Raw genomic sequence first — 14,801 nt, forward strand, 5'->3', positions numbered from 1 at the left:
ATGTACAGATGTGGATGACAAACCATTACAATAAACTGCCTAAGCAAGAAAGGGTCTGCACAAGAACCTAAATATTCTGACAGGAGACACTTATCTGAATCATTGCAAGGGCTTTAAAATAAAATTTAATAAATACTTTACACATCAGAACTCAAAACAAAAACTGCTTTCTTACCTGTCGTAGTAGCGACTTACAAAAAAAATCAGAGTCAAAAATAAAACACAACTCTATGAGACTGATTAGAATCTATTTACTTAATATGAAGTTTCTGTAAAATCTTTTTTTTTTTTTTTTTTTTTTTTTTTTACATTTTATGTCATCTGAACAAAAGAAGCAGGAATTCAGCAAAATTATCACATGAACTGTGTCCCCTTCTTAAAATGATACGAAATCCAAGCAGTCTCTGTACAAAACATCATTCGTGCTTCTCCATACCACCAAAGTTAGCTTATTCATTTTGCAATAGTAAATATTTAGTTAAGTGTCCCCCAATAAAACACTTCCACGATTATACCTTCTCATAGAACAACCACGATTCAGCACTTCCAGCAGTGTCCTTCTAGTGTTCTGCATATGGTTCAGATCTCTGATTTTTTAAAATTGTTTTCCTGCTTTAATGTCAAAAAAACATAAAAGGCCTCAGGATGAGGGATATATAATTTCTGTTTTAAGCATCTGATCCAGGAATCTGCAAAGAACAGTGAAGCCAGCAACACAAATTTCAATGCAGCATCCTCTCGACTGCAATACTCTAAGTGCCTCTGATACACCAAGTAATTACCAAGACAGATAGTTCTGTCCATCCGGGAGGAGAAGTAAACGTTGTCTCACCAAAACTGAAACACTCATCATCAGAATTAAAAAAATATATAACAAAATGAGAGGCGATAAAACCAAAAACACAAAAAGTTTCAAGTGGATCTAGTTGGGTCTGTCATGTGTAAAGATCAAAATCTATTCGTCTGGAGTTATAGTAAGGTGCGTCAGGGTTGCCCACTCGCCGACAATATACTCCCTCTGGGAAGTAGCCGTCCTCTACCCATTGCTGTAGGGAAACAGGGAAAGAAAAACAGAATTAGCAGGGCTCTTGGGAACTAAGAATGAAGCACAAAGAACTACTCCAAAGTCCATACTAAAACAGACACAACACAAATATGGCAGTATTAACACAAGACAGACAATGTGCGCATTTACCATAACTGAAGACCTTTGGGGAGGAAACCAGAGCAGCTATAACACACACAACTTCCACATGTCGACATCTACAAAAAAAGAAGTTATGTACTCACCATAACATTCCACGTATGTAGTCCATCTCGCCAAACATTAATACATGTGGGTTCGGAGCTGATCCTCGGCTCTGACTCGGCCACTTAAAAAGCCTGAAAACATCTGATTGGCTCGTGGCTAATAGGTATCCCATGATGCATGCGCACATTCCCCAGATCTTGTTTGCTATTAGTCTACCAGAATCAGACATGAAAAAGGAACAAAGGACCATAAGAATAAACTGTAATAAAAGGAGCCCTTGTGGCAAAAACCACTGTAGAAAGGGAAAAACTGTATCCAGATCCTCCAGGAAGGGGGCTAGTGGGTGGGTTCCTAATAATATTCGGGGAGATGGACTACATACATGGAACGGACTACATACATGGAACGTTATGGGGAGTACATAACTTCTTTATGTTTATAATAATGTTCGGTGAGATGGACTACATATATGGATCGTTATGGTGAGTACATAACTTCTTTATGTTATGTAGTCCTATCTCACCTACATTATTATGTGTGGGACAGCGTCCCTAGCATCTTGAATGGGTACCTCACTGGAAGATACTCCTGAGTACTGTGGAACCAAACGAAGTTCTACCCCTGGAAGTTAAATCCAATTTATAATGGGAAATAAAGGTATTAGGGTAGCCCATGTTGCTGTTGCACAAATACTATCAATAGGTGTCCTGGCTTGGAAAGCAGCAGAGGTAGAGAAGGACCTGGTGGAATGCGCTTGGACTTTAAAGGGTAACTCCTTTCGTAGAGAAGGACCTGGTGGAATGCGCTTGGACTTTAAAGGGTAACTCCTTTCGTAGAGAAGGACCTGGTGGAAAGCTCTTGGACTTTAAAGGGTAACTCCTTTCGTAGAGAAGGACCTGGTGGAATGCGCTTGGACTTTAAAGGGTAACTCCTTTCGTAGAGAAGGACCTGGTGGAATGCACTTGGACTTTAAAGGGTAACTCCTTTCGTAGAGAAGGACCTGGTGGAATGCGCTTGGACTTTAAAGGGTAACTCCTTTCGTAGAGAAGGACCTGGTGGAATGCACTTGGACTTTAAAGGGTAACTCCTTTCGTAGAGAAGGACCTGGTGGAATGCACTTGAACTTTAAAGGGTAACTCCTTTCGTAGAGCAGGACCTGGTGGAATGCACTTGGACTTTAAAGGGTAACTCCTTTCGTAGAGCAGGACCTGGTGGAATGCACTTGGACTTTAAAGGGTAACTCCTTTCGTAGAGAAGGACCTGGTGGAACGCGCTTGGACTTTAAAGGGTAACTCCTTTCGTAGAGCAGGACCTGGTGGAATGCACTTGGACTTTAAAGGGTAACTCCTTTCGTAGAGAAGGACCTGGTGGAATGCGCTTGGACTTTAAAGGGTAACTCCTTTCCCTGAGAACTGTAACTAAAAGAAATACAACTAGAGATCCAGTTCTGATTTTCTAAATCCTTTGGTCCGGTGGAGATAGAAACGCAGTTGCTTATGCACATCCAGTTAATGTATACTCTGCTTTATAGGAGTGGTTAGGGAAGAACACTGGCAATTCAATTTTTTGGTTTAAGTGAAACTGAGAACAGACTTTAGGAATAAAAGAAGGGTTGGTCCGGACAGCGACCCTATCTTTGTGAAAAATTAAGTATGGAGGTTTAACAGACACAGCTTGTAATTCAGAAATTCACCTGGCTGAGGTTATTGCTACCAGAAAAAGAGTCTTCCAAGACAGAAACTTCAACTGACAACTATGGGCTGGTTCAAAGGGTGGCAGAGTAAGTCTAGACAGGACTGTATTCAGGTTCCAAGGTGGAATGGGGTCTTGCACAGGAGGTCTTAAGATAATGGAACCCTTAAGAAAGGATTTGCACAGTTTGTGAGACATAAGACTGGAATCATTAATCCCCACATGAAAATTACATGTTGCTGCTAGTTGAACTCGGAGTGTAGCAGCCGCTGAACCTTGGTGAAAGAGTTCTGAAAGAAACTCTAGAACAATAGTAATGGGAGCTGTAAATGGATCAACTTATCTGTTGTGTGCCCATATGGAATCTCTCTTCCATTTACTATGATACAATTTTCTGGTCGAAGGCTTGTGAGAAGAGGTAATAATATGAGTTACAGCTGGAGACAAATCATGAAGCCTGACTAGTGACGGAACTGGAGCAGCCATGCTGTCAGTTTGAGAGTGTGGAGACTAAGGTGAAGAGAACCTGACATGTGTCAGGAGGTCTGGCACTGGGTCCAGCATCCATGGGCAGTCCAAAAGGTGAGGCCAGAGAAAAGGAAACCAAATCTGATGAGGCCAGTAAGGGTTGATAAGGATCATCTTGCTTCCCAACAGCATTGCTTTCTGTATGACCTTGGGGATGAGTGGAAAAGGAGGAAAAGCATAAAGGAGTCCCGGGGGCCAATCGTGGACGAGTGCATCTCTTGGAGACTCCCCCGGAGGGGTGATGAGAGAGAAAAAGGTGCTGCATTTGGTGTTGATGGGACTGACAAAGAGGTCGCAGCAGGGTTGTCCCCACTTGTGAAAGATCAAACTGGCTATTTTCTGGTTCAAGAACCATTCGTGAGGTAACAAAATTGCCCTGCTTAGCTTGTCCGCTATTACATTGGAAGTCCCCGGGATATGCGTTGCAATGAGAAAGCGTTAAGTAGAAATCGCACAATCCCAAACTCGCATGGCCTCTCGACATAAGGGGTATGATCTGGTTCCCCCTTGTTTGTTTAGATACCAGACAACTGACATGTTGTCGGTCTAGATAGCTATCGTCCCCAGAGGGAGAAAGTTGTGATGTGCTTGCAACGCTAGAAGCACCACCCTCATCTCTAGGACAGTGATATGCAGATAGGCCTCGTGCTCTTGTCATGTGCCTTGGACAGTCCTACCAAGATAATGCCGCCCCACCCTACCTGAGAGGCATCCGTGGTCAAAGTGGCAACAGGTTTCTGCGGTACAAAGGGAATCCCTATGGTAAGATGACCTGGTTGAATACACCAGCGTAGGTCCTTTTTGCAAGAATCTGTAATCAGGATCTGATGATGTAGAGGCAACTGTTGAAATGACCACTGGGATGACAGGAGCCATTGGAGTATTCTCATATGTAGCCTTGCTAAAGGTACAAAGGTTATGTTGACACCATAGTCCCAAAAAGCTGCAACACCACCTTCGCTTTGACTCTGAAGGGGAAGTATTCTATAAATTTGTTGCACAAGATTCTGTATTCTGCCTGTAGGCAGTCCGGCTGTCATCTCGACCGTGTCTATGTTTGCTCCTATAAAAGTTATAGATTGAGTGGGCAAAAAAAGAGGATTTTTCCCAGTTTATCGAGATTCCCAACTGGGAACAGAGCTTGATTGTGGAATCTCTTGACTGAATTAGGAGATGCCTGGTGGTGGCGGTCAGGAGCCAATCATCCAGGTATGGAAAGCCTTGGATTCCCTGGCACTGCAAATGAGCTGTGACTACTGCCATGCACTTGGTGAACACCCGGGGGGCTGTGGTGAGACCAAAGGGCAGCGCTCGAAACTGGTAATGATTGGCTCCCAGCAGGAAGCGTAGGTAGCTCCTTGATGCTTTGTCCATCCTTATGTGGTAGTAGACATCCTGGAGATCTATTGAGCACATCCAGCTGTCTCTCCCCAACAAGGGTGTATGGATTGTAGAGTGACCATTTGGAACTTGGACTTCTTTACATGCTCGTTTAACCTGCTGAGGTCTAGGATGGGTCTCCAGTCCCCTGTTCTTTTTGGAACTAAAAAGAATCTAGAGTATGTTCTGAATCCTGTCTGGTCTACTGGGACCTTTTGGATGGCTCTTTTTAATAGCAGCTTTTCTATCTCTACAGCTGCTTGATCCTGGTGATTGGATGGTACAGGTGGGATCCTTTTGGGAGGGCATGGTGGAAGGGAAAAGGGTATAGAGTAACCTCTGGTAATAATGTCTTGTACCCACTTGTCTCGAGTGAGATTTAGTCAGGCTTCTGGGTACAAGGACAGGTGACCCCCGACCGGCTCCAGAGACACAGTCGGGTTCCACATCAGGAATGCTGATAGGGCGGTCACAAAAGGAATTGCGACCTCCCTGATTTTGTGGGCCTCCCCTGCCTCTAGGGCGACGTCTACCATTATTTCCTCCTCCCCTGCCTCTGAAGGAGGAATCACCTTGTGTGTCCTGGTAAGGTCTCTGTGATTTCTTGAACCACATTTTGCCTCTCTTCTGACCTTTAGCGTAAGGTCTAGAAGGAATGGTAAAACTGACTCCCATGGCAGAGAGTGTCTTTCCTTCCTGCTCACACCTGCTGAGGGCATCTTTCACCTTGGGTCCAAAAAGAGAGGATCCGTCCACGGGAGCATTGGTGATTGTAGACTTGAAAGGCTCAGCAAAGTTGCATAGAAGCATCCAGGAATGTCTCCTTAATGAGACTCCTGAACTCGCCGCCCTACTCGCACCATCAGCTGCATATGAGATCAGCCGCATGGAGGAGTGAACAATAGATGTGAGGGTAGCCAACTGAGCAAACACTGTAGATGGGACTGCTTCAGTCGAGGTACCCTGAAGAGCATCTCCTAACTCCTTTAGGAGATCACTCTGAATTTTCATAAAATGTGATAGATAGTTCAGCGATTGGAGTGTAAAAGCCGCTGAACAGAAGATACGCTTCTTGCACCTAGCCATCGTTCGGGATTCCTTGTTAGGTGGATGGATAGAAGTCGTCTCTGCTAGCTCCTTCTCAGTGGCCTCTGCCACCACCATGGCATCAACAGGTAAACCCTTAGATAAAAACTCTCTGTCCTTGGGGCAGAGAGAAATTTATTCGGCCTCCTGGGGACCAGTTCCACGGCATCGGGAGTCTGCCATGCCTTCTGACTCACGAGATCTAGCAATTCATCAAATGGAGGAGACACCCATGAAGCTGAGGATTGAGACCCAAAAGCCTTCAGGTACACTGACTCCTCATCGGAATGGGTAATGGTGGGCCAGCCACCTCTCTGCTTGAGGATCTCCAAAATGTCTGCAAAGGAGACATCTTCAGAGGACGACTTAGGGGACCCCTCCGACTCATCGAGGTCAGTGTCAGATGCGACAGACTCAGCGGAGTCTAACTGCTTTCTCTTACATGATCTCTTCCGAGGGGGCTCCTCAGTGGGGTCTTCTGGGGAGGTCTCGGAAGATCGGGGACCACCCAAATGGGGGTCCTGAGGCTGTGAGTCTCTACCATCCCGGGGGAGAGAGGATGCTGAGACCGTAGTCGGCGCTTGAGGGAGTATAGCTTCGGTACTCCTTCGTGATATGGATGAACTATCCAACATGCTCCTCATCTTCACGAAAACTGATTCCTCCGGCTCTGAACGACACCCCGGCTCCGAGGAGAGCGTAGATGCTGATGGCTCCAAAGGTATCGGCTCCGAGAACGATGTAGGGTCTGAGCTCACTCGGGCCAACGCACCAAGAGGAAGACTCGGCACCAAAGAGGTTCGGTTCCAAGTGTTCCCCCTCGGGCCCAACCAAAGAGCTTCGGACACCAGACACTTCAGATGGCGCCGACAGTGTCGGAACGGGGCTCGGGTCGGAGACAACCACCCGGGGTGCTGCAGCCAAGGACACCACTGTAGTCGGTACTGACAGCATCGGCTCCAATTGCCCAATCTGGGTTGGAGGAGGAAAAAGAGCAGGGTCGATAACAGGAGTCGGCTCAGAGACAGAAGTGGTCGGAGCCGATAAAAATTTTGGCAAGGCCGGAGACATAAGGAGTCTGAGCACCACTCTCTCGATGTCTTCTTCAGAAAAGCTCCTGGAGGATCTGGAGAACAGTGTTGGAGACCTCGCTCTCTGTAATATAGGTGATTTTAAAGTAGGGGAGATCGGTGGAATGTCTGTAGACCGGCTCCGAAGAGGACTGCTAGTGATCGGCACCGAAGCACTGGGTGCCGACACTGCAATGTCCGAGTCCAGACTCTCGATCGGCTCCGAGGACAGTGGAGCCGAAGAAACAGAGACCATCTCCGATTTAGGTAACTTTTGTGAAGGTTCAGAGACAGAAGTTGAGGCTGAAGAAGGCCTTTTGGAGGTCTTGCTCTTATCTTTACTGGAAGAATGCGACCTAGTAGAGGAGGACGAACTGGCTAGGTCTTCCTCGAAAGAAGGTTTAACAATCATTTTAGAATCAACTTATTCTTCCATTCCTAGAGCACTCTAGGACTAAAGGAATGGCAAAAGAGACAAGTCTACTGAAGATGTATGGCCTCTAAACAGTACACACAGACGCTATGTCCATCAGTGATGGACATTTTTTGAGACCATTTAGTACACTTTTTAAATCCTGACTGTTTATGTTCTTTCAACATAATGGCAGTCTCAATAGGCGATTGAAGAGAACTAAAACAACACACTCACTCAACAAGAGAGGAGCTAGATCCTCTAACTTAAACAGATCTAACCCTACTTCTCACAACAACAACCAGGGAAGTTTTACTAGGTTCTCTAACTTAAACGAACCTAGTGTAAAGGAAAAGGGGACAGACTAATACCTCTAAGTAAAAAGTACAGTTTTGTACCTACCATAAATGTAGATGTCCGAACAGGATTGCATCTGCAGTCCTTACAAATGGGTTGTCCTGTCGTCAGGCAGCCCTTCGGTCGGCCGGATTCCAAAGTCTGGGTCTGGCCTTGGCTGGTGTCGCACTTCACCTGACGTCATAGCTGCAGTTCTTCGGGTATAAAGGCATCAGCCGACGCCATTTTCCTCAGTGTTTCTTGCCCCAGATGCCAGTTGCCCTCTTGGATAGCTAAATTTTGGATAAATGCCAATGTTTCCAAATAGTAGAAGGCAAATACAAAAAATAATCATGTATGTACATATATACAAACAAATACACCATAAGAGATCCCCCCCCAGCTAGCTATTAGGTGGGCAAATACCCTAGGAATACCACAGAGGGGAAGGAGGGTGGGTAATCCTGACTGCAGATGCAATCCTGTTCGGACATCTACATTTATGGTAGGTACAAAACTGTACTATGTCCTTCAAGGATGCATCTGCAGTCCTTACAAATGGGTAGAATACCATAGCCAAACTAGGGGAGGAGGAAGAAGAAATTATGGTGTAGTTAGGATCCCTTGCAAAACAGCAGTGGCAAACCCTGCTCGGGATCTAGAGTATAAAGGTAAGCTATAATGCTTGGCAAATGTATGCACGGAGGTCCAAGTAGCAGCCTCTATAATGTCCTTGGTAGCCACTCCTCGTAAGAAAGCTGTGGTAGTGGCTGTAGCCCTTGTAGAATGAGGCCTTATGTTCTGTGGAATTTGCTTTCCATGGTTGGAGTAACAGAATCTAATGCAATTTCCTATCCACTTGGAGATTGTCTGTTTGGAAATTGCTTTTCCTTCCCTTCCTGTTGCATATGCGACCAGAAGCTGGTCAGTTTTTCTATTGCCCTTGGTTCTGTCCAGGTAGTAGCGTAACTGTCTATGTACATCCAAAGTATGCAGCAGTCTTTCCCCTGTTCTGTGGATTGGGGAAGAAGGTAGGTAGGTGGATTGCCTGGTTTAAAGACACTCTGGATACCACCTTAGGCATAAATGTAGGATTAGTTCTCATGGACACTCTATCTTGATGGAAGATTAGGAAGGGTTGTACTGCCATTAAAGCCTGTAGCTCAGAAACCCTTCTTGCTGAGGTAACTGCCAGCAGGAAAGCAGTTTTCCAGGATAGGTGTTGAAGATCTGCTGTTGCTGCTGGTTCGAAAGGGGGGAGTGTCAATTTTTCTAGCACAAACTTCAAGTCCCATGCTGGTAATGGTGGTTTCCTAGGAGGTTTTACATTCTTAATTCCTCTCAGAAACTGCCTGAGTAGAGGATGCGAAAAGACAGGGGGATCGAAGCTGTATTCTGCAGAAATGGCTGATGCATGTATCTTGATGGAGGAATAGGACAGGCCTGTATGGAAAAGCTCTGCCAAATACTCCAGGATGTTGGCAATGTCTACCTTTGACACATCTTTGCCCCTCTCGGTACTCCAAATGAGAAACCTTTTCCATTTTCCTGCATAGTTCCTTCTTGTTGAGGGTCTGCGGGCCTCAAGGATAATGTCTTTAACCCTTTGGGATAAATCTGGGTTAGTTGCTCTTATGTAATGTTCCAGGCAGTCAGTTGCAGAGTTTTCAGGTTTGGATGCAGGATGTTGTAGTCGCTCTGAGTTAACATCAAAGGAATCAAGGGTAGTGTCCACATTTTCCCCCCGAGACATGCTCCTCAGTAATGGGTACCAATGTTGTCTTGGCCAATCTGGAGCTATCAGAATGATCCTTGGACGGTCCTCTTTGATTTTCAATAGCACCTTGTGCATCAAAGGAAGAGGTGGGAATGCATATGCTGTCAGGCCTTTCCAACTGAAGGATAGAGAGTCCACCTTCCAAGCAAGTGGGTGGTACGTCCTTGTGCAGAATTTCCTGAGCTGGTGATTGAGTGGGGATGCGAATAGGTCTATTTGTGGCAGTCCCCATTTCTTTGTGATGACCTTGAAGATGTCCGGGTGTAGCATCCATTCATGAGCATCCGAGGTAGTTCTGCTTAATATGTCTGCTAGGATGTTTTCTTTTCCCGGTACAAAAATTGCTTGTAACTGAATGTTGTAACTCAGAGCCATATTCCATAGGTCCAGTGCCATCCGGCATAGAGGGTATGAATGAGTGCCTCCCTGTTTGTTGATATACCACATGACTGTGGTGTTGTCTGTCCTTATCATCAACTGGCCTTCTTGGAGGAATGGTCTGAAATTCTGGATTGCTAGTTTTACTGCCAGCATTTCTTTTTGATTTATGTGCAGGTGCAGCTGATCTGGAGTCCATAAGCCTTGTATGCACTTGTCCAGCATGTGGGCCCCCCAACCGAGGTCTGAGGCGTCCGTTGTGATGGTTTGGCTTGGTTGAATGCTGTGGAAGGGCAAACCTGGGTTTGACTGGCATGCCTGAGCCCACCATAGGAACTCTTGTTTCAGGCATGGAATTAGTGGTATTTCGGTTTCTAAGCTGTGCCTGTGTTGAGATCATAAATTCTTTAGGTACCACTGTAGCTTTCTCATATGTAGTCTGGCATGGGGGACCAGGATTATGCAGGATGCCATGAAGCCCAAGGCCTGCAGTACTTTCCTTGCTGTTAGTTTGTTCTGCTTTGTTAATGCCAAGAAGTAGAGAGGAAGTTGTTCTTGTTTTTCTGCAGTTAGGAATGCCATCTGTTTTACTGTGTCCAATTCTGCACCTAAGAAGGTTATTCTTTGGGATGGTATCAGTCTTGACTTTTTTATATTGACTGTGTATCCCAGGGCTTGTAGTAAGCAAATGACTCTTTGTAAGTCTTCTGTTAGCTTGTTTGGTTGTCCGCTTGTATCAGGCAGTCGTCCAGGTATGGATATATTTGGATTCCCTGAAGCCTGCAGTGAGCGATTACTGATGCCAGGCATTTCGTGAACACTCTGGGCAGTAGATAAGCCAAAGGGCAATGCTGAGAATTGATAATGCTCTGATCCTGCAAGAAATCTGAGGTATCTTCTGCAATTTGGTCGTATGGGGACGTGCAGGTATGCCTCCTTGAGATCTAGAGTTACCAGCCAATACTCCTTGCCCAGCATGGGAAGAAGTTGCTGTAGGGTCAGCATTTTGAATTTTGGAACAATGATGAATGTGTTTAAAGCGGACAGGTCGAGAATAGGCCTCCAATTTTTCTCTTTTCTTGGTACCAGGAATAGTCTGGAGTAAAATCCCTTGCCTTGTTCCATAGATGGTACCCTTTCCACAGCTCTCATCTTTGCTAATTTAGCTATTTGTTTTAGAGCTTCTGTCTTTTGATTTGGTGGTAGGTTTAGCATTCCTCTTTTTCCTGGTAAAGTGTGGAAATGAAACCTGTAGCCTTGGTCTATAGTTTGCAAAATCCACTTGTCTCTTGTGATATAGTGCCAGTTTTTTGAAAATAAGGCTAACTTTCCGCCTAAGGGTGCTGCTATTTGTTCCCTGGTAGGCAGAGCCAGAGCCAAGTCACTGTGATTGTCCTGTTGCAGTGGTAGTAGTTGTGTCTGTGCCTCGCTGGTTGTTACCTTGCCACTGGCGTCCCCTGTAGGCACCTCCTCTGGATTGATTTCTGCCTCTTGGAACGCCTATTCCTGCCTCTCTGAGTTTTAGAGGAGTCTGGAAAGGACCAATTTTTGGAAGGCCAGTTCCTGCTAAACCTTGGAGGCTGAACCTGTAAGAAATCTTTCACTGTTTGTACAGATTTTGCCTTCTCTTCCATTTTCTTCAGTACCTGTTGAGCAGGAGAACCAAATAAACTGACCTTATCCATAGGAGCATCTAATAGTTTTGCTTTAACATGATCCGGCAAGACCTGTTCTTTCAACCATGCATGCCTTCTTATAACTGTGCCAGTCATGGCTGATCTAAAGGAAGCCTCCAGTGCATCATAGCCACATTTTAAGGAATGGTTACTAACCTGCTGAATGTTATGCACCATTTCTAGAACATATTTCTTATCTAAAGAATCATCAGAGGACAGTTTCTTAGTTAACTGATCAAGCATAAACTCCTGGTATTGGATCATATGAAACTGACAGTTCAATGCCCTAGCTGAGAGAGTAGCAGAGGTGTATACTTTTTTACCCCATCTCTCTAAGGACCTGGATTCCCTTTCAGAAGGGAGACGGTTTTTAACTGAGGTCGAAGCTGCTGCCTTAGGCCCCTGGGAGATAGTCTCGGGATCTGCAAAAGGAGCCTTGTATAAATGGTGAAGTCCTCCATTCTTGTGGTACAAAGTCTGCTTTGAGGCTATAGTTAAAACATGACTCCTGTTCAAGCTATGTGGAAGGCCTCTCAGGATACTGTCAGGACTCAATGAGGCTGTGTTTTTGGCCTTACTAAGCACCTCCTGGACCTGCTCCCTGTTAAAAGTTGGGGGTGGCATGTTAGTAGAATTTCATGGTGTGAGGCAGGAGGGAGTGAACAGTGACATTTGAGCTGAATTTGTTGGTCATCAAGTTTGCTATGGCTCTCTGCTCCGTGAAGGTGGCACCTTTGACCACCAGTTCAGCACACTGGTGTGTGCTGCCTTTGAGGATTTGGTCATAGCTGTAGAAGGCCTTGTGGCTGTCTTTAGCCTGTGAAGCTATCCTGATCTCATAATTTGCTTAGCTGGACTTAATTAGTCCTCTCAGTTTCCAGTTTAATTTAATTAGAGAGCTCTTACCATTATGGGAGCTGCTCTTCTTGACTTTAGCCATTATGGGAGCTGCTCTTCTTGATTTTAGCCATTATGGGAGCTGCTGTTCTTGACTTTAGCCATTATGGGAGCTGCTCTTCTTGACTTTAGCCATTATGGGAGCTGCCCTTCTTGACTTTAGCCATTATGGGAGCTGCTCTTCTTGACTTTAGCCATTATGGGAGCTGCTCTTCTTGACTTTAGCCATTATGGGAGCTGCTCTTCTTGACTTTAGCCATTATGGGAGCTGCTCTTCTTGACTTTAGCCATTATGGGAGCTGTTCTTCTTCACTTTAGCCATTATGGGAGCTGCTCTTCTTAACTTTAGCCATTATGGGAGCTGCTCTTCTTGATTTTAGCCATTATGAGAGTTGCTCTTGATTTTAGCCATTATGGGAGTTGCTCTTCTTGATTTTTAGCCATTATGGGAGCTGTGCTTCTTGACTTTAGCCATTATGGGAGCTGCTCTTCTTGACTTTAGCCATTATGGGAGCTGCTCTTCTTGACTTTAGCCATTATGGGAGCTGCTCTTCTTGAATTTAGCCATTATGGGAGCTGCTCTTCTTGAATTTAGCCATTATGGGAGCTGCTCTTCTTGACTTTAGCCATTATGGGAGCTGCTCTTCTTGATTTTAGCCATTATGGGAGCAGCTCTTCTTGATTTTAACCATGGCTTTTTTTACTACTGTTATATACCTTATTACGGTTGAGAGTCCACCAGTAGGGTTTGTTTTGGGACTACTTTTAGTAGGCACAACAGCCTCTACACAACCGTATACATGGTTGAACAGGATCTTTGTGAAAAATTATGCATAGGTTACTAAAAATTTGGGTTGGGAAGTGCTCTGAATTTTGACAAACTACTGTTTAATAGGATGTAGTTTGCTTTAGAATAGTTCCTAACTGTTAACAGGGTTTGGTGGGATTACAGAGCTGATTTTTATTTCAAAGGATACAGCTTTGTGGGGTATGTGGGGGGTGCAGCACTCTCCCATATTGGTGAGTATCACGTCCAGTATGTGTGAACCTCTGGTAGATGTGTGCACTGCCTGTTCAAGGGCGTTTGTGTTAATAAAGACCAGGAATCATTGTGTCTGTGAGTATGAGGCAGTGTATGTTTCCCAGTACACAGAACAGCAGTTTCCCATAAACAGGGTATTTGGTTTAATGGTATCTCCAGTAGGTCTAGGTATGAGCTATGGGATTGTAGGGACACAGAGGTGTAGTGACTTACAGCTTGCAGGATATGGTGTAGGACTTTGTCTGTGGTGATTTGCATGTGGATAAATTCCAGGGCACCACTTTGTTTAACCAACAAGGAGTAACGCTTGTTCCTGATATAAAACTGAGACTCCTCCATGTTTTGTCCCGGTCTGTGCAGCTGATAAAATATGTGTATGGCACTGAAGCCTTGCACTGCCAGACTACTTTATGTACATTTTAAACCATGCCTCTGGAATGACATAGTTGTCGATATTCTCCAGAGTGAGGAGGGCTTGTAGGGTGCGGAGTTTCTTGTTTAGGCTCCTAACATTGAGTTTTATTTGCAATGTCAGTAGGTTTGTCATTTTGGCAATGTCTAAAAAGGCTATAAGGGAGTAGATAAAGTTTTAGCCAATATTCAGAATCCTAGTACAGGCAAGTGTACACCATCCTTTGCAAAGCAGCACAGTCTGTCAACCATGTCCACCCATGCTGACAGATACTGAATCCCCCTGGAAAGAAACCAGAAACTCAGCCAATTATTGAAGTCAATCACCTTTTGTTCATACTGTGACACCACACTTGGTGAAGAATACTGCTCAATGCAAGGCACATACCTGCCTGAGACACATACTCAGAGAGCTCAACAATGTCTCTCTTCATATAGTCCAGGGAAGTACATGTCATGTCGTTAACTCCCACATGGACTATGACTGAATCATACTGGTACCTGTGGTGTAGTGACTTGAATGTATGTGCAACCTGACAGATAATGGCGCCAGATAAGCAATTGACTGTTACTTTCTCTTTGTTCCATCCAGCAAGTGAGGAATCTGTGTGTCATACAATGCAGTCCCCTATGACAGGAGTCCTAACTGATGTGCTAGCTTGCCTTATGGGCTTTGCTCTTGGGGCTCCACTGGGTACAGGCATATGTTTGGTGTTTAGTTTTGTTTTTAGTGAGTGCTTTAGAGATGGTTGAGGATAGGCATTGCTGTTTACAGGCTTAGGAGGTCTTTGAGGTTTGGGAAAATTGTTTTTAGTACCTCATCATAGGTTGGACTGTGTGCGTGGTGTATGTGCTCGACAACAT

At 45.0% G+C, this 14,801-nt stretch overlaps 1 protein-coding gene across 1 annotated transcript in view; it reads right to left on the bottom strand.

Annotated features, from left to right (window-relative positions):
- Positions 1–216: 216 nt before the first annotated feature.
- Positions 217–14,801, bottom strand: part of CD2BP2 (CD2 cytoplasmic tail binding protein 2) — a 1,650,073-nt gene continuing 1,635,488 nt past the window's right edge. Inside the window, exon 7 of the mRNA XM_044086686.1 lies at positions 217–1,046. Coding sequence (XP_043942621.1) covers positions 936–1,046 — 111 coding nt within the window. The 3' untranslated portion in view covers positions 217–935. The remainder of the gene's footprint in view (positions 1,047–14,801) is intronic.

The sequence above is a fragment of the Protopterus annectens genome, chromosome 10.part0 (genome assembly GCF_019279795.1).
Source record: "Protopterus annectens isolate FY-2018-M chromosome 10.part0, PAN1.0, whole genome shotgun sequence".
NCBI classification, from domain to species: domain Eukaryota; kingdom Metazoa; phylum Chordata; order Ceratodontiformes; family Protopteridae; genus Protopterus; species Protopterus annectens.